General features: G+C 37.8%; 3 protein-coding genes across 11 annotated transcripts; 1 reads left to right on the forward strand and 2 right to left on the reverse strand.

The window, feature by feature from the left end:
* Positions 1-358: 358 nt before the first annotated feature.
* On the forward strand, positions 359-5744 carry LOC6638905 (puromycin-sensitive aminopeptidase). Of its 3 annotated transcripts, XM_023178336.2 has the most exons (7): positions 359-437; positions 720-779; positions 957-1696; positions 2874-3690; positions 3764-5088; positions 5153-5275; positions 5341-5744. In XM_023178336.2, exons 1-7 carry the CDS (start codon positions 374-376, stop codon positions 5548-5550), a joined length of 3339 nt encoding a protein of 1112 aa, XP_023034104.1. In that variant the 5' UTR covers positions 359-373; the 3' UTR covers positions 5551-5744. The 3 variants fall into 3 exon arrangements, with proteins under 3 accessions (XP_023034104.1, XP_023034101.1, XP_002061817.2); XM_023178333.2 differs by lacking the exon at positions 720-779; XM_002061781.4 differs by lacking the exon at positions 359-437 and having other exon boundaries at positions 691-779.
* Positions 5745-5980: 236 nt separating this feature from the next.
* LOC6638904 (GATOR complex protein Iml1) lies at positions 5981-18838 on the reverse strand. Of its 7 annotated transcripts, none has more exons than XM_023178305.2 (21): positions 18645-18838; positions 18284-18585; positions 17137-18227; positions 16892-17063; positions 16369-16828; positions 16179-16310; positions 13730-13843; positions 10930-11395; positions 10702-10876; positions 10445-10630; positions 10109-10183; positions 9695-9759; positions 7905-8012; positions 7643-7849; positions 7474-7571; positions 7236-7403; positions 7012-7160; positions 6785-6950; positions 6617-6729; positions 6495-6550; positions 5981-6422 (listed from the first exon to the last, which is right to left on the reverse strand). In XM_023178305.2, exons 1-21 carry the CDS (start codon positions 18694-18696, stop codon positions 6071-6073), a joined length of 4707 nt encoding a protein of 1568 aa, XP_023034073.1. In that variant the 5' UTR covers positions 18697-18838; the 3' UTR covers positions 5981-6070. The 7 variants fall into 7 exon arrangements, with proteins under 7 accessions (XP_023034073.1, XP_023034071.1, XP_002061816.2 ...); XM_023178303.2 differs by having other exon boundaries at positions 6495-6553; XM_002061780.4 differs by lacking the exon at positions 13730-13843.
* On the reverse strand, positions 14082-16169 carry LOC111519349 (ionotropic receptor 21a). Its single transcript, XM_023179661.2, has one exon. The coding sequence runs from the start codon at positions 16076-16078 to the stop codon at positions 14261-14263; it is 1818 nt and encodes a 605-aa protein (XP_023035429.2). The 5' UTR covers positions 16079-16169; the 3' UTR covers positions 14082-14260.
* Positions 18839-18970: the final 132 nt, after the last annotated feature.

An 18970-nucleotide genomic window follows, 5' to 3' on the forward strand; every position in this document is an offset into this window, starting at 1 on the left:
ACTGGTAAACATATATATTAAAAAAAAAAGAAAACAGGTTAAAGGAATTAAATTAAATTAGATTCAATGAAATCAAATGAACAAAAATTTAAATACTTAAATTCCGATAGCTATTTTATCGAATATATAAATCAAATATTTAAGGCTTTAGCAATCAATTTATTGTATTTTTTACCCAATTTATTAAGATTCGAATGCAAACTAATAGAAAAATTTTTAAAGTATAACTAAAAATAGAATCGGTGAGTAACTTAATTTAGATATATGATATCGGTTAAATTCGATGGCATTGCAGTGTTGTTGCGGTGAATTGTTGTGGTTCATTTTTTTTTTGTAATTTAGTAATTTTTTTAAAATTCAACCATAAAGAGCAATGTACAAGAATGCATTAAAAGGTGGCCTACGTACTGCAAAACAAGCATGGAAACTTAGAAATGGTGATTACACAAGAATTTTCATACATAACACATCGTTGTTTCGTTTTGACTCGCGGTGCTGGCAAAATCAGCTGATCCATTTGGCCAAAACTTTAGGAAAGGAACTTGGTCACACTGTGCACGCGGAAGCAGCTGCCGTCTCTTTTTAGTCACAAATTCAAAGTGCAACAAAATCAAATATTTGATAGTTAAATTTTGCGATTCATTTTAGTATCAAGCATACAATAACCAACAAAACATAAGAGAAAACAGATTTCAACAAAAAATTCATTCATTTTCTAGAATTTGGCAAAATAAATCTAGCTCAAGCGAATACCGATTTCGAACAGCATTTGTGCGAAGGTGAGAGGTCCTCTGCTTCCTCTTTCCACTCCCTATACACCCGCCCAGTCTTCTTTTATAATACAACTGCAACAACAACAACAACAATATTAATTTTGCAACCATATTTTACAGTCAATTTATCCCATCTTTTGTGTGGCTAATCAAATAAAAGCAATTTAAACATTTTCTCCACAGTTACCCGACCTATCCAAAGCCGTTACCTCGCAACCAAATCCCAACTACTAAACAACAACAACAACAATAATAATAACAACAACAACTGGAACATCAAAAACAACACTATCACCAACAAGAAAAGCGTTGCTAGCTCATATCGATATCTAACTGAACATTATCGCTCTCGCTCCTCCTTTATCGCTGCTGCTAACATCCCATTTTTCCACCCGTCCCCGCTAGCTGCCGCTGCTGCTGCTGCTCGTTCCCGTGCCCGTGCTGCATTGTCACAAAGTTTTTTTGATAAGCCATTTAACGCTCATTTCCATCATACAGAGACTTCACATCTAAATAGCGTTATCTCATCCAAGCAATTTGTAAAAGTCCAGAAACAATTCTATCGCGATTACTCTTCGGTATCGCTGGGTGCTCCATTGAAGACAACTGACGCCCCCCTTTTGGGTGATTTGTGCAATCAATATCGTTCAATTTTGGGCCACACCTCGGCTGACGTTGTGTTACCAATAGCCGGTGGCTATCAACAGCAATCCCGTCAAGCTCATACCAATTGTCATCCCAACTTACTGACACAAAAGGACGGCGAGGGAACAGTTGCAGGAGCAGCTCCAACTGCTGATATGGCTCATAAAACGGAATTTAAACGCTTGCCCACCAATGTGGTGCCAAAGCATTATGAGCTTATGCTCCAGCCAGATCTGAAGGCTTTCACTTTTAAGGGCAAGACAATAGTGCAAATCCAAGTAAGTTTGCTTTCACTTTCCACATCACATATATGTATATACATATATTTAATTGTGTGTGTGTGTGTGTGTGCACATTTATTTATTATTGTTTGTGGTATTGTGAATTTCAAGTCTCTGACGTGTTCAAAATATTATGCATATTACTCTATACCCTTTGCCAAAATGTAAATGCAGTTAACTTTAAAGACTCGAAGCATTAACAAAAATCTCAAAATAAATAATAGATCCCTTAGTTTAACAAAGAAACCATTGAGTTGGTGCAAAATTGTGGAAAACAAAGAAGAGTATTCAATGATCAGTTATTTCGTTTTTAATTAAATTTTGCATTCGCCTTTTTAATTTTGTTTTTTTATACTGCATTTTCCCATTCCACAAACACACACACACACCTACACTTGGCCGCCCACTCACTCACATTTTGCTATCTTCATCTTTTTTTCGGGTTGAGGAAATGGTTTTCTTTGTTATGTAGAATGACAATCTCTAGGCGAATGACGGGGCATAAAATAAATCTGGGCACAATCTTTCCCATAAACTTTTCCCCCTTCTTCTTCTTCCATCCATTCAATTATATATCATATATATAACGGTAGATTTTTGTTTACGTTTTGATTTTGTGTTAAATGAATTTAATTGAATCTATAATTTTGGGTCGACCCAAGACAAAAACAAAACAACAAAAGCAAGTCTAAATCGATTCCGGTTCCTGATTATGTCTGGTTTTGACAAGGGGACATACGAATTTAGCTAATTGTAAGATCTTTTTTAGTTATCATCTTCATTAGAACAAATCGTTCTCTAAAACAATAAGAGGGTATAAAATGTTCGAGACACACAATTTGTAAGCTTAAATTCGGGCCTGGGTTCTGCTTTTGGCAAATAAAGAGTTAATGAAAAACAAGTTTTGGCGCTCTAAGCCGGAAACCCGCGAATTTCTATGACCTTGGACTAACTGTTTATGAGAGATGTGTTCTCTATTCTCGTAAGCCTTTCGCTTTCGGTGTGTTGTCTGCCTCTCGTCTTTCTTCGTTCTCTTTCTACCAACCTATCTACCTACCTACCTACATATGTATGTATGTATATGTGAGATGACAAACGATCGTTGACTCGGATTGATTGATTGATTGATGGATGGATTGACTGATACATGATTTTCTTTCGTCTTGTTTCTTAGGTCAAGGAGCCGACTGTAAGCATCACTTTGAATGCTTTGGATATTAAAATCGATGAATCGGAATTGCATTATGATTGTACAACAGTTAAACCCCAAAGGATTATCTATTCCACAGAGAATGAGACAGCGACATTGGAATTTGAAAACGAATTGCCGGCAAATATATCCGGAGTATTGCACATGTCGTTTACGGGCGAGCTAAATGATAAGATGAAGGGTTTCTATAGAAGTAAATATTTTACGGCCAGCGGCGAAGAGCGTTATGCTGGCGTCACTCAATTCGAGGCTACGGATGCTCGTCGCTGTTTCCCCTGCTGGGATGAGCCAGCCATTAAGGCGACCTTTGACATAACTCTGGTTGTGCCCAAGGATCGTGTTGCCCTATCCAATATGCCAGTGAAGAAAGAGGATGCATTGCCCGGAGAATTGCGTCGCGTACGTTTCGATCGTACACCAATTATGTCCACTTATCTGGTGGCTGTTGTAGTCGGAGAATATGATTTCGTGGAGGGCAAATCCGATGATGGTGTCATTGTCAGAGTTTTCACTCCAGTCGGTAAACGGGAGCAGGGACAATTTGCCTTGGATGTGGCCACCAAGGTGTTGCCGTATTATAAAAGCTATTTCAATATTGCCTATCCATTGCCCAAAATGGATCTGATTGCAATTTCGGATTTCTCGGCGGGTGCCATGGAGAATTGGGGTCTGGTCACCTACCGTGAGACATTCGTGCTGGTTGATCCCAAGAATACATCGTTAATGCGTAAACAATCGATTGCCCTAACTGTGGGACATGAGATTGCCCATCAATGGTTTGGTAAGCAGACAGAATTCTATTCCCTTCCTTCCTTTCAATGTATTATAACTGCTTTGTTTCTTCTTGTGCTTAGGTAATCTTGTCACCATGGAATGGTGGACACATTTGTGGCTCAACGAGGGATATGCCTCATTCGTGGAATTCTTGTGTGTGCAACATCTGTTTCCGGAGTACGATATTTGGACGCAGTTCGTCACTGATATGTATACACGAGCCCTGGAGCTCGATTCGCTTAAGAATTCGCATGCCATCGAGGTGCCTGTTGGTCATCCATCCGAAATTGATGAGATCTTTGATGAAATCAGCTATAACAAGGGCGCTTCGGTTATCCGCATGCTCCACGATTACATCGGAGAGGATGATTTCCGCAAGGGTATGAATCTGTACCTGACCAAGCATCAATATAGCAATACCTGCACCGAAGACTTGTGGCATGCTCTGCAGGAGGCTAGCTCCAAGAATGTCGCCGATGTGATGTCCTCGTGGACCCAGTTCAAGGGTTTCCCAGTGATCAGTGTGACATCCGAGCAGAAGGACGAGTCGCAGCGTATATTGCGTCTTACTCAGCATAAGTTCACAGCTGATGGCTCGCAGGCCGATGATGAGACACTTTGGGTGGTGCCCATCACAGTGTCCACGTCGCGCAATCCCACCAAGATAGCCAAAACTTTCCTGCTGGACAAAAGCTCCATGGAAGTTGTACTTGAGGGGGTGACTGCAAATGATTGGATTAAAATCAATCCCGGTACTGTGGGCTATTACCGAACCTGCTACTCAAAGGAAATGTTGGAGCAACTGTTGCCGGCAGTCGAGAAAATGGAGTTGCCACCATTGGACAGACTGGGATTGATCGATGACATGTTTGCCATGGTTCAAGCCGGACAGGCTAGCACCGCGGAGGTGCTAAAGCTGGTGGATTCATATCGCAATGAAACAAACTACACTGTGTGGACGGCCATCACCAATTCGCTGACAAATCTTCATATTCTTATCTCGCACACCGATCTCATGGATCATTTCCATCGTTTTGGACGCAATCTATATGAGCCAGTGGCCGCACGCTTGGGCTGGGAGCCACACGATGGCGAAAATCATTTGGACACACTTCTCCGCAGTCTGGTGCTCACACGGCTTGTCTCGTTCCGCAGCAATGAGATCATCGAGGGGGCCAAACAGCGTTTCCGTAGTCATGTGAATGGCACCAATCCATTGCCAGCCGATTTGCGTACTGCCTGCTACAAGGCAGTTCTCCAGGATGGTGATAAGGACATTTTCGAGGAGATGCTAGGTCTATATCGGTCAACGGATCTGCATGAAGAGCAGGATCGCATTTCCCGTGCCCTAGGCTGCATTGGTGATGTAAAACTGTTGCGACGCGTCATCGACTTTGCCATGTCGGTAAGTAATGCGACTATCGATCAATGTAAAGCAAAAAAAACTAAAGCTAATTTGTTCGTTTTAGGGTGAAGTTCGTGCTCAGGATTCGGTATTTGTTATTGTCGCCGTGGCCATCAATCCAAAGGGTCGTGACATGGCCTGGGAATTCTTCAAGGAGAACAACAAACTACTGCTTCAACGCTATCAGGTTGGGCTACACATTTACTGAAAATGTCCTTTTCCTTTAATTAATTGTTAATTAATTTTTAACAGGGCGGTTTCCTATTGACACGCTTGATAAAATATCTAATCGAGAACTTTGCCTCCGAGGAGAAAGCATTGGAAGTAGAGGAATTCTTCAAGAATAATCAAATACCTGGTTGCGAACGTACTGTCTCACAGGCTGTCGAAACAATACGTCTAAATGCCGCTTGGTTGGCGCGCGATCGCGCAGAGCTGTCCAATTACCTGAAGAGCCAGTAAAATATACATTGATGATGGCCTAACCCAAGGACCATACCAAAGCATTTAACCCACAACTACTACAAAGCAACAGCAACAACAAGAACACTAAAACACACACACACACACACACTCCTACACCCACTCGACCAAAGCAGTGACAACAAAAAACAAGAATAAAACTTGCAAGAACTTACAGCCCCACTTATAAGTGAGCCAAAATAGTTTAGAAATTAATAACAATTGGGCCCAATTAATCCCAAGCGCGCGCAGCATTTGAATTTACAAACTTGTCCAAGTTTGAAGTGAATTCTCCCTCTTACAGAAGAGTTATACATATGTGTATGTGTTGAGTTTATTATGACTATAAAAGAAATAAATATATATATGTATATATATATATAAATAAATGCAATTTCTAGAAGGCGAAATTTGTCAAAGAAACAAAACATTCAATTGTTTTAGACTTTATTTATCTACGTGAATGTGTTAATATATATCTATTTTAGGTATTTACCTATTTTGTATTTTCCATTGATTATCACTTTGATCTAACATCATCGTTGTTATTATTATTATTATTATTGTATTCGAATTTAACTGATTTACGTTTCAACTCCTGACAATGGGCCCAAAACTGAGACAAACGTTGATCGCTATTCGAACAAAACTCACGAAAATCTTTCAACATTTTCAATTGTAAAAGTTCACCATCAGCGGAATTATTTATAATTTGGGCTTTCCACTTTTTGTTGGGTATCATATGATTCCAGGCCCACAGGAATCCAACTTTTTTTGGTACATTTGTATTGTTTGTATGCCCGTACACACAACGTGTGACATTTGCCTCCTGCAGAGTGGGTGATTCCACTTGATAGTTATTGGAGGCACATCTAAACGGTAGCAAGAAATAGCAGTAAGATATCAAAAATATATATATAGATTTTGTTTATCCTAGTACTTACCGTATTAGAGCAAACATATTGCCAGTAAAATGAATATATTGATATTCCTTGGGCAACTGCTAAAAATTTAAGAAAAAAAAGTTGGTATATATCTTAAATATGTTAACATAGAGATCACTTACATCCTTGTTCAATGAAAATTTCTTTTCCAAAACGCAAGGTAAGAATCCAAATTTGGATAAAATGGATTCTTGTAGAAATAACATACGATCTGATCGCGATTCCTCAGGAAATTCTAACAAATATATATTGCCTTAAATCGCATATCGTTAATATACATTATAGCTTACCATCAAAAAGACCAGCACCATCTGGCAAAAAGGTTACACACAATGGAATGAATATGGGTCCTCTTAATGGATCCGATTTCTTGGTAAATGGCTCAGCCATGGGATCAGCCGGCACGGATACCAATTGATAGCCACAATGTATGGCTTTGCGTGACCAACCACCAATCTGTGTTAAGATCACATTTAATTAAATTTAAGTTTATATAAGTTTTTGTTTGGTTTGTTACCATTTCGGATACTATGGGCCCGGATGATGTCACCCATTCGACAACTATTTCAAAAGCAAATCCCGGCTGTAAAACACTGTGATGCTTTACATGTCCCCACTCCATTCGCGTGACATCAATTTCTAAATGCGATTCACGATAAACACGCTCTAGATATATATACAGAAAAAAAAATAAATAAATATATCAACTTAATGAGCTATAATTAATAGTTTTTGACATACTATTTTTGCTAGACGCTGTCCATGACTGAGGGGCGGGTGTGTCTCTTAAGAAATTGGGCACATGACTGGTTACAGCCTCATCGTGCCAGAGATAACTGCAACCCTGAAACTCAATCTCTAGCCATTCATTCACAAAGGCACTATAATCATTCAACGGAGGCATATATTCTGTATATATTAAACAAAAACAATATCATTTAGCATTAAATTTCAAAGGTGGTTTCATTCATTCACTTACCTTTGGCATTCTTATCCTGCTGCACCACATAGTAGAAAACAAATCCTGGTATCACTGGCTGATTACCATCACCCGATGCATGACAAATCATGCGTTCCCTTTTAAGATAAAAGAAAACAAAAAAAAATTGAGTAAAAAGATAGAGCAATGAAATTATGATTCCACCCACTTGCGCATGGCCTCCAGTAAATCTAAAGGATTGCGGCCATTATCAAGTCGTGCCTTTAGCCACATCAAAGCATCATATGATATGAAAGTACATGAGGGCAAGGATGGCGTTTGTAGAAAATAACCCACACCCGTCACTGGATGTTTCATGGCCTCAAATATTTCACCCAATGTGGCATTTGCTGGGAATTTAATATCCACAGGAAAACTAAAACAAAAATATATATCAAAAATGATTTCAAAGGCTTCAATGGAATACTTACCCATCATCTTGATCGTCTCGACTGGCAGTAGCGGAAGCAGCACCAGCATCTGCAACTGGCAATATCCTTGAAAGACGTCCTGCATCCAATTTAGGTCGAGCATTAATGCTATCCCACACATTAGAGAGACAAAAACAAAATGTATATTAATCGAATTTATCAAATATTTTACTATAACCAAAGTCTTTTTTTACTTTTCTTTTTGTGGTAGTAGGAAATAGAATTTTTTGGTTGTCAATATGATGATAGAAACCAATTATATATCTCAAGATGTATTATGTTTACAGGATTGTGAGGAATTTAGCAAGTGTTTTCTTTACGGTGAGAGGAAAGTGGGGGTGGGGTTGTGGGCATAGGTGCTGGTATATAGGGATTAAAAGTGCAGAAAGAGAGTTAATTTTTTGGATATACAAGTTTATGATATAGATAAGCGTATGCAGGACAAGCTCATCGGCCTGTCCCCCACCGCCCTGGAGTGGCACAAACCTTTGCTGTGGTGAGTTTAATTGATTATGATGCTTTTCTGTGATTCTAGGTGTGTCATGCTGGAAAGCCAAATACCAAATTAAGTTATAAAAATTAAAAGTAAAATAAAAAAAAAAAGAATAAGAAACAAACAACAAGAAAACAACAGAGATTATACAACCATAAATATAGCAAAACAAAGAACAAGAAACTAAACCCCAGTATATACATAACTTATGCGATTACAGTCATACCTCGCTATACGCAAAATATGCCTCAAAACAACAAATTTTACGAAACTCTTTATGAAACGTTATTAATCATCAAAGTAAATGCCTCTTAGATTGCATAAAGCGAGTTATTACTGTGACAATAGCTCAGCTAAGTGAGTAAAATGTGTGAAATTTGCCCTCTAAAGTATGCTATAGAAAATGTTAATTATTTTAAAACTATAAAAATTGGGAGTTTTCAATGACTGACCCCTTTTGACTGTCAATTGCATACTTTAGGGGGCACATTTCCTCCTATTTCATTCTCATAGCTCGCTATCTTAAAAAAATACAAAACAAAAGTACATTAAACCTAGAAAATTCTAAATATATGTACATAAAAACAGCTTACAAACCATAATAATATAAATATAACAAGAGAACGAATGAGAATGTTAAGAATTAAACTTATCCCAGAACCAAATGCTAACAACTTAAACCTAATCGTCTTGAGAATGAAATCTCCAGTTGAACTCTTTAAATACCATAATCACTGGGAATCAAGAGGCAGCTAAATAGATTTTCGAAACCTAAACCGTTTTGAAGGTCAAAAGGTCTGATACATAGATTACAATTTAATATTTTTATAATAATTATAATTAGGTATTTTGAATAATGCATATTTATAGCGTGCACGTGCTTCTTAGTGATTAAAGCATTCCTAAGATCACCTAAAACCCAACAAATTATTCCCTATTACAACTACTACTACAGTAAACACCTTGGAAGAAGAACAAACTTAAATTCGATATATGTAAAGTATATAAAAATAAGTTGACAAATCAATCTACGGCAGAGAAACAGCAGCCACTCCCACAAAAAGCCCGAGCTGGCCGTGCAGTGGATACATTTACAGATGCAAAAAAAAAAAAAAAAAAATCAAAATGTGATATATGTATTTATGTGGCGTGTGCATTGAAGGATGAGGAGTAGGCAGGTTGAGGGGGTGGTGTGTGTATACATATGTGCGTGTGTGTAAAATGATTCATTATCTGTTGGTTTTTTTTTTGGTTATTTTTTTTTTTTATTTTAATTTTTTGGATACGATATAAAAACCTGGGTCGTTTTTCCGGCAGGCGATTACTGCCGACACGCTCACGAAATGGTGAATTTGTCAATCCCTGGCGATATAGTCAGACAGCAGCAGTGGGAGCAGTACGAATCGAAGGTTGAGGAGTGGAGGGAGGAATGTGTGAATATATATAAAGGGACAGAAGACAAATTGAAGAAAGAGAAACACATTGAGTATAGCGCAAAAAAAAGTTGAGCAATTCTTTTTGAAAACCAAAAAAACAAACAAAAGGAAAATAAAAAAACGTGCGCAAAAATATTCACAAAACAAAATCATGTCGAAAAAAATGAAAATAAAATTATGAAAAAAATCAAAAATAAAGTGTAGAGAACAAAGAAAAAAGCGCATATAATTATAACTTTTGATTTCGTTTTTGATTTTAGTTTAGTTTAGTTAACCTGATTAGGCTGTGGCCTGGATATAATGCTCGTACTGTGTCGTCGCTTGGTTAGGCTGTGAACGGTGGGGCTATCCTGTAAAAAGTGAGGCGAAAAACTCGAATACACAATGAATCATAGGATAGGAGGAAGGCAGTTAAGGTTAAGCGCCTACAAAACAACTAAAAACTGGGCAAACATTTTCAACAAAATTGGATTTTTTAGTAAGTTATAACAAATCACAAATTCACATCCAAAGAGAGAAAATACGAAAAAATTATACGAATTTTTCGTAATTTTCTTTATCCTGTATGTGTGTGTGTTTAGGTTTTTTTTTTTTGTTATCTTTTTCCTTACACGCGCTTTGCGTCCTATTTGACGTTTCAATTTGCTGACACCCTCAATGAGACGAACAAAATCTTCAATTTGTTCGCGTACATTATCCGGAGCTGCATCGGGAAAGATATCACAACGCTGATAATTGATCATTTTGTTGGGGATATTTGGTAACAAATACATGCGATAACGCCAATATTTAAGACTCTGAAAAGGAAACAACGCAAACAAAACCCATAAATTCCAATAATATCAAAAAAACGGAAAACGGAACTCACCTCCATTAAAGGATAGTCAACATCGCCACGTGTGCATATATACAAATCCATGTGATTCCAATTGAAATTCTCTAGCTTTTCGGTTGTGAAATTCACACCAGATATCTCATAGGTATCATGTTGAGGGGCATGGAAGCGATAACGATAATCCACATTGATGGGAGGATATGGATGCCTGAAGATTACAATGAGATTGACTTTTCCATGGTTTAATTTGGTTTTTCTTACCTGGGACGATAACCTGTCACTGTGATAACCGATCCACTTAGCGAGATTTTATGAAATATTCGTCCAATTGAGAGTAGATATTCCTTATTAGTTTCACATGGCGGCTTCAGCACTGGCACCACCGCCGAAGTGGGCTGGGGAGTTGTCTGGCAGCTGTTGGGGCCACTCGATGGACAGCCGCCGTTGCCACTGCCGACGCCGTTGGGATTCGTTGGCGATTTCTCTTCGACCACAATCAATTGAAATCCCTGGGCCAGACGTTGGGAGACAATCTCTTTGCATACCTCCTCGGTGGATAGAGGTTTACGATAGACCGCCCGACTCTTGGCATAATCCAAATTCACGTCGTCCGGCAGCAATGTGTAATCCGAGATCACATAGTCATTGTGCAGGGAACGTTTGTCCGGGAAATAGTCCGTTGTTATGGGCAGACAGGCGGGTATGGTTAATGATTTCCAATCGACGCCTAAAATCAGGCAAAAATCAATATGATAATAACTGATCGATCAAGAGACGATCAGGATTTGATTTGAAGGTGTGAAGGTCAAATGGTGGTAGGCAACAATAGATAAAAAAAAAAAAAAGAATAAAGCCAACGCCGATATATACGAATATATAAAATTAACAAAAAAAAAAAATAGAGAAAAAAAAAAGAAACAGATTCGCTTAAGCTAAGAAAAAGAGAGAAAGAGACCAAGAACGCCAAGTCTACGGGGGGGAGAAAGTAGAAAGTTTTTTTTTTTCTTCTTTTGTAAATACATATTAATTATGTACGTATTATGTATGTATGTATGTATATATATTTGATGTATGTATAACTCCATCGTCATCATCATCATCATTATCATCATTAACAATGATGTAGGTTAGGCGAGAGAGGCGTGCGTAAAGATGCAAGTGGGCGTGGCAATATATATAAGAACAAGCATGCTATCATTACATATTACAACAGGGAATGCTCTACATGCTACCAACCAACCACACTAAAAGGTAAACGGATTGCGCGGATGGAGGTGGTGGGTGGGTGGGGGGGTGTGTTGTGGGGGCTAGGGCTTGCAAAAACCAAATTAAACCCAAACCATCCAATCCAAAATGTGCGGTGCAGTGGTGGAAATTTGTTGGTGGTGGGGGGGAGGTTGATGGTTGTTTTCTAAATATAACTACTACTACATACAAAAAAAGGTATTAATATCTGCAGCTAATTCAGTGATTGTGTGTGTGTGTGTGTTTTTCTGTGTGAGTGTTTGTGTAATTTTACATGCATACTCTTTGTAAGCGGTGTGGTAAGTGCAAAGCAATAATCTACAAACCGCAAAGGACACTTTTCCTTTCATTTTCCTTTTACTTTTACTATGGACCTCAGATAGCAATCTTCCCCGATTTGGACATATAATTTCTAATACTTTCTAAAAATTACTTTAAATATCACTAAACCTTTCTTAAGCTAAGATATTAAAGCCAAAGACATTAACAAATCTAGTTTTAGTTATTTGAGCAATTAACTAAAGTCCATTTAAGTCTATTTAATAAGAAGAGTATAGAACTGACCCTCGCTTAACACTTAACTTGATCTTTTGACATTGTTAATTTACTACGTTCCCCTCTTTTAGCCCGCCCCAGTTTCGACTTTAAAATGGATTTGGCTTTAATAAAATTCTTTATGTTTAGCACTCTATAATCTTTACTTCATACTAATATCTTATTATTTAGTTAAAGGTGAATAATTTTAAGATCAGACAAAATTTGTTAGAAGATCTACGCTCGATTCAACGATGATATAAGTACATATTCCAAAAACTTACTGACAACAAACCGATCAATTCAAAATCACATAGATCTCATAGAATAGAATCTTAACAAAGTCTTTTGTAACTTATGGATGGATCGTTAATCCTTATTTTGTATACGGATTCGTGGTTTTTTTTTTTTAGCAATCTAACCCACACCGTGTTGGGTCCTGGACCTCGCAGGTCTACATATTTTTACTGTACAGGTAAATATTTATCTATACTCTAATTTCATATTTACTTGAATCATCATTAATTTATTTATATTTTGATATACATATCTTTAATGCCCTGTCTCATTCCTCTAAATTAGGGAAAAAACTACATGCATTAAAACGTTTTACAATTTATAAAGACTCTTGAGGGTCCTAAAACTTAAGATTATACATATAATATTTAACTGAAACTTTGACAAAAATCATAACAATCCTTTCAAATGAAGTTGGAAATATATATAGCCTTGACCAGAAAACGTATTAGGATAGAACACTGGAGAGAAATACTAACCTAAATTATTCTTTAGTGTTTTTATTTTTGGTCTAAACATTTTTAAAATTTCTAGAAATTGTTAAAATTATTCTATCGGAAAAGTGATTTGATGCCTGTTTCTTTGTAGTTTCTTCATGTTTTAAGAACTATCATCAAATTGACATTATAAAAGATTTCTTCATTTAAAAATATTCCACCTTAGGCAAAAAAAGTTTTGAAGTAAATTAGTCTACATTTGTAGGTATATGTATATGTATATATGTCCTTTCTTAGCTAGATCTATTAAAATTCCTAAAAAAGATTGGGGGATATACTACTTTAGATGTTGAAATCATTTCGAAAAATTTTGTTGCGGTTTTTGAAGCAAAGGTTTAAATATTAGATAATATTTCTACTCTACTAAGTTCAAATGTGTGTGTGTGTGTGGTGTATCTCTGTTTGTGTGTTTGTGTGTGTGTGTGTGGGATGCAATTTGCTAATTTGCTTTATACAAAAGAGATGTGAGAATTGTTGTTTGTCCAAACCTATGATGATTTTTCCTTTGCCGACCATCTCAGTGGGTGCCTCAAGCGGTGCGCTTCCAAAATTATGTTCGCTTTCAACAATCGGTTTCAAATGTTTGCCCGGATTCGGGAATACTAAAACCCCATACACGCATACGATGATGTTTTTGTTTTGTTTTGTTTGTTTTGGTTTTGGTTTGATTTTTGGGAGGAGGACGTGGTGAATTTGTTTGATTTTGTGTTATATCCAATTTTTCGATTTTTCGTTGATACCGCAGACGAGTAGGAGTTGGTGGAGTAGGAGGAGTAGGAGGTTTTTTGTTTTTAATGGAGTAACGAAATATGGTGAATATATTGAATATATATTTGTTTTCTTAATATCTAGTAAATAAAGTTAATACTTAAAATTTCATATATGTATGTATATAATAATATCATAAATTTGATCATCAGTGTTAAAAATGTGCTACTTTCATATGCATTAGTTTTGAGATATATATATGTAGATATAGATAATATGTATATGCTGTTAGTAGTAGTAGGAGGATCTTCTCATCGTCTAAACCAGGCAACATCATTCGCATGAATCTCAAACAAAAATCCAATCAAGCTTACTGAAACTCCCAGTAAATAAAGATAAAATGTTGGCGCCAATAGATTAAGATTCAATGGACGTTCCTTATAATGCTGATCGCCGGCAAAATCATGAACATAGCCCATCTGACGGGCACGATGATAGGCAGTTTTAAGCCAATGGACGGCAATTCCTGCCTGTTGGATATACAATTGTATGCGATGTATGGGATCCTTGAAATGTGAATCGATCCGCACTTGATATTGATATGGAAATGTTCCATAACAAAGATGTGATAGATGAAATTTCTTATACTTTAGATAACGCTGCTGTTGATCAACGAATTCCCAGCGTATCGTACTAATCGGATAAATGGTATTTCCATCCATTTCCATGCGTTGAGTATAGAAACGGCTAGTGGAGGCGAAATTGAAATGTTTTTGAAATTCCTTGGCATGGCCAAGTGAACTGACTATGGGACTAACATCACTGGGCAAGACCAGAATGCGATAAGGTAATTGAAACATATCACTTAGTGAATTTGTTGGCTTACGGGTCAATATTACGGTCAGAAATGAGGTCAATTTGGTGGAATATAATTGTGATATGATAAATATGCCAAAGATTAGAATCAAACAGGTCGCATAATTATGCAAAAACTTCCACAATGGCCATCTAGCAGTTGGTATACTATGACTTCCCGGTATGCCCACCAATGACCAGAGCTGGGAATCCGGTTGCAAACGTCGTATGACCACAAAATGTATAAAAAGCATTATGCTCAACAGGCTAATCCACACGGGCCACTCAAAGGGCAGAAAGGCATATAGACTGCGTGGTATCTGATTGTCCAGAGGTATCATAAAACATCGCGGCACTACCTTATAGGCATAGGTATAATCCACAAGCGTTGTCGGTTGCAGTGTGGTGAACAAATGTGGACTAAGTTCCACACGATTTGAAACTATCAGCTCAATAAGTGCCGGCATATTCAAATAATTCGATCCATTGACAATAAAGGGAAACAATTCCATGGTCACATTCAGATGAGCCATCAATACTCGTATAAATTTGCCACCAGTGCCATCCAATTGATGATCATACCAAAATGTGGCCGGCGCATCGACTTGTACAGGCAGAAGCAGTTTATAGCCTTTGAAGTTTTTGGCATTCGGTATGGGAAATAAATTTTCAAGATGTGAAACATTCTTAAGCCGAAGTACACGTAATTCGGGATATGGATCCATACGATAAACACGATGCTCTTGTTGGCGACGTGAATTACCAGCTATGAGAACTAAAGCTGAACGAAATTGCATTAGCCAGAGCTGCTGAAAGAACTGTCTCAATAATGTTGACGATTTCACTTGCTTCAATAGAAACAATGTCTTGCAATAGCGACGACCACGTGCCCTTTGGGCCTGCAATTGAATCACCGTATCTTTGGTATCTCGTCCAAATATCACATATAGACTGTCCTCATCCAAAAGAGTACTGAAATATCCGCCTGGTTCTTCATTGGCCGTCATTTGAGGTAATTGATAAAAATGTTGACTCTGATTGCTTCGCAGTGCTCGATGAAGTTCAGTCAATTCGAATTGTGAAATCGAATCCAAGCTATGAACTATGCTAATGGCCTGCAGGTTATAAATATATCCAATTCGGTTTAGTAATTCAGCTAACCGAATTATTTGACTATCTGCCCTTAATTCTACTCGGGGCAATAGTAAAAGTAACGTTAATAACCACATTATGCGAGGAACAACTAACTGGAATTGCTGTTGCTCTCTCTGCATGGTTCATCCGAAAAGTATATATACATATATGATCCAAGGTGGCGATAAAGAATCTCACCAAATTATACATTAAGTTACAAAAATTTAATTGGTCACTTACCTGTGGTAATTGCTGGCGTCCATTCTTGCTCCCCGGTGGCTCCCCAGAGATATGATTTGGCCTGAGTTGCTGTGAGATTGGGCACATTGGCGGGCATGGCACTCATCAGTGAGTTTTGACGTCTTTTGAAAACTGCAAATACCCATTATATATAGAAGTATATCTGTATTGAATCAAATTTTATACTTACAATCTAATTTTTCTTCACCAAATACAAAACTTTGCGTTGATGTTGATCTACTGATTAATGAATGATTTGACACTTGATCATTATGCTCATCAGATGTCGATTCCATATAATCCTCTCTGTCATTATTGTTATTATTGTTGCTATTTTGTTGCAGCTGCTGTTGTTGTTGCTGTTGCTGCTGCAATGATCTTTGCTGTTGTAGTATTTGTTGATGTGGCCTTTGTGCTGATTTAGCCGGCACAGCCTGATAATGATGCTGCTGTATAAGCACACCTGTCGGCCCTTTGGGAAAGATGTGTGTCCAACGTCGACGATTCGATGTCAATTTAATGGTCACATGTGATGGATCAAATGGATTGATTAATGCCCGTCCTGGCCGTACAATGGGGGCTATGCTAACGATAGTTCGTCTTGAATTCTTTTCCGATGCCAAGGATTCAGAAAGATTTGTGTTCTCCGTCTAAAAGCAGATCGATCGAATTTTTAGTACAAAAATGTATCATACAGATCGAAAAAAACTAACCAAAGCTGCCAGTATGCCAGAGGTGCCATGATGTATATCCGGATCGGACATTTTGCGTCTCAAACTTGGTATTTTAGTAGGTGTTAAATTTTCCCAATCATTATTCCTAAATGCATACGTCTCGAAACTGGGAACTGATGTTTTTTTGGCTCTCACAACACGTTGAAGCGAACTAAATGATAAGAATAAGATTAAAGTAAATCTTTCAGTGTGTGTTTGGATCAAAAAAAAATTAAAAACTTTACCAAGTGCTTTGAGCTGGCAGCGGTTGAAAGATTTGCTCATCATAGGCATCATAATCGAACAGAGAGTTATGTATGTATTCCGATTGATTGCAACTTAGAAAATTATGCTCAGCCTGCACCTGATCATCGTGATCACCTTCGTTCAATGTCTGTTGGCTGACAAACAGGGGCAGCTTGATACGCGGTATGAAACTAGAATAGGCAATCTTCTTGTTTGTTGAATAGAAACTCAAATTAATCCAATGCGGCAGGGAGTAATCATCGGCCGAGGTAAGTGTGGTGTCCTTGTTGTGGAATTTTAGTAAGGGAACAGCATGCAGGGGCTGTTCACCGACACAAACCAAATCACTGCCCACACCATTATCGATAATCCTTTGCTTGGTGATATTGGTCAGCTCTCTGTCTACGGAAAAGACACCCACTCCCGGTGTTATGACCACCGACAATTGCCCGGTTCGATCAAATGTACGATCCAAATAATGCTTCTCAAATGTATTGAGCGATATATTCAAGACCTCTAGGAAATTGCCTTGGGTAGCTGTTGAATTCGTGGCCAATGGTATGGTCATGCCTTCCCTTTCATGATAACGCAATACAGTCTCCTGATATGAGGTGAAGAGCTTTCTCAATTGCCCCAGCACTGTACACCAGTCATCATTGCGATCGTTTTGTATGGCCACACGATAGAAATCCTCATAGAAACGTCCCTTATAATCCAATTGAAGGCAATCTCGCATATGCTCGGGGAATTCGTCCAAACTCTTGGCCGCATAGAAGGTCCGGGAGAAAAGAACGATTGTCACCTCATGATTGCAGCCCAATTTCTTCCATTTTTGAAAAAGTTCCGTTAGAAAACCATTGACAGCCTTCTCAAAATACAAATCCCCATGTATATCAAAGTCCCACATTTCCGAGGACATTTGCAGGAAGAGATAAACCATCGAAGTGCTACTGCGAAATACAATTTTTGTATCTTCTGTAATGACACCACTGGCGACTCGTTCACCCTGGGACCACATTTCATAGACCTGACATCGTATCTGTAGATCATTGTAGTCAATTTTCTTGTTTACATAGACACACGTATTTGTCTGAAATGTGTTGACAATAAGTAAAATATATATTCCATAGTGACTTGACCACTCACCAGATGCGCTTTTAGGCGCCACATTTCCGAGCGTCCCATATATTGCTCTTTAAATGTTATCTCTATGGAGTCGAGGGCCACATCTGCTGGATTCACAATGCGCATTACCACATTCGAGTATGGACGCATTTTAAAGGCATTGGCTATGCCAGATTCAATGCTAATCACATCCCGTCCAGAACTGCCATTGAATTCGGTTATCTGTAACAGCAAATGGATGCCATTCTCATCGTCTGGGGCATAAATCTCCACTACATCGCCTATTTTAGCCGTGGGATGTTCTTTCATCACCAAGTCCGTCTCTGGAAATGGGCAATTTTGTTGTCAATGTTTTGCTTTTTGTTGCGAATCTCAATCTTACCATAGGACTTGTTGAATCCCTTTGTGTGGGTGTTTAACTTATACAGTTTCATTGTGCCTGTTCAATTTTTAATTTCGGCTACATTTGTATAAAAATAAACAAATTACAAGAGGGGTGTATTCTAATATTATTTGTAAGCGACTTGCACAATTTTAACTTTTGTTATTGATATCTCTTCTTTGCCTTTGCATTGCGTTATAGTGTTGGGTAACGCTGCAAAGAGTTTCGCTCATTGTTTACATGAAGTGGAAACATGCAAACATTATAAAATCAATCTGTAAAAAATTTAAAAATGACAAAATTACTTTAAGTTTAACTCATTTAAT

This window comes from Drosophila willistoni, assembly GCF_018902025.1.
Source record: "Drosophila willistoni isolate 14030-0811.24 chromosome XR unlocalized genomic scaffold, UCI_dwil_1.1 Seg144, whole genome shotgun sequence".
NCBI classification, from domain to species: domain Eukaryota; kingdom Metazoa; phylum Arthropoda; class Insecta; order Diptera; family Drosophilidae; genus Drosophila; species Drosophila willistoni.

Bases quoted from the DNA above. Each gene is read 5' to 3' on its own strand.
- LOC6638905 (XM_023178336.2), top strand. From the start codon at position 374: ATGTACAAGAATGCATTAAAAGGTGGCCTACGTACTGCAAAACAAGCA. The intron at 780-956 runs GTGAGAGGTCCT...TTTTCTCCACAG, and splicing joins CGAACAGCATTTGTGCGAAG to TTACCCGACCTATCCAAAGC. The intron at 5,089-5,152 runs GTAAGTAATGCG...TGTTCGTTTTAG, and splicing joins TCATCGACTTTGCCATGTCG to GGTGAAGTTCGTGCTCAGGA.
- LOC111519349 (XM_023179661.2), bottom strand. From the start codon at position 16,078: ATGCAGAGAGAGCAACAGCAATTCCAGTTAGTTGTTCCTCGCATAATG.
- LOC6638904 (XM_023178303.2), bottom strand. From the start codon at position 18,696: ATGAAACTGTATAAGTTAAACACCCACACAAAGGGATTCAACAAGTCC. The intron at 18,586-18,644 runs GTAAGATTGAGA...GCCCATTTCCAG, and splicing joins GGGATTCAACAAGTCCTATG to AGACGGACTTGGTGATGAAA. The intron at 7,404-7,473 runs GTAAGTGAATGA...TAATATATACAG, and splicing joins GCAGGATAAGAATGCCAAAG to AATATATGCCTCCGTTGAAT.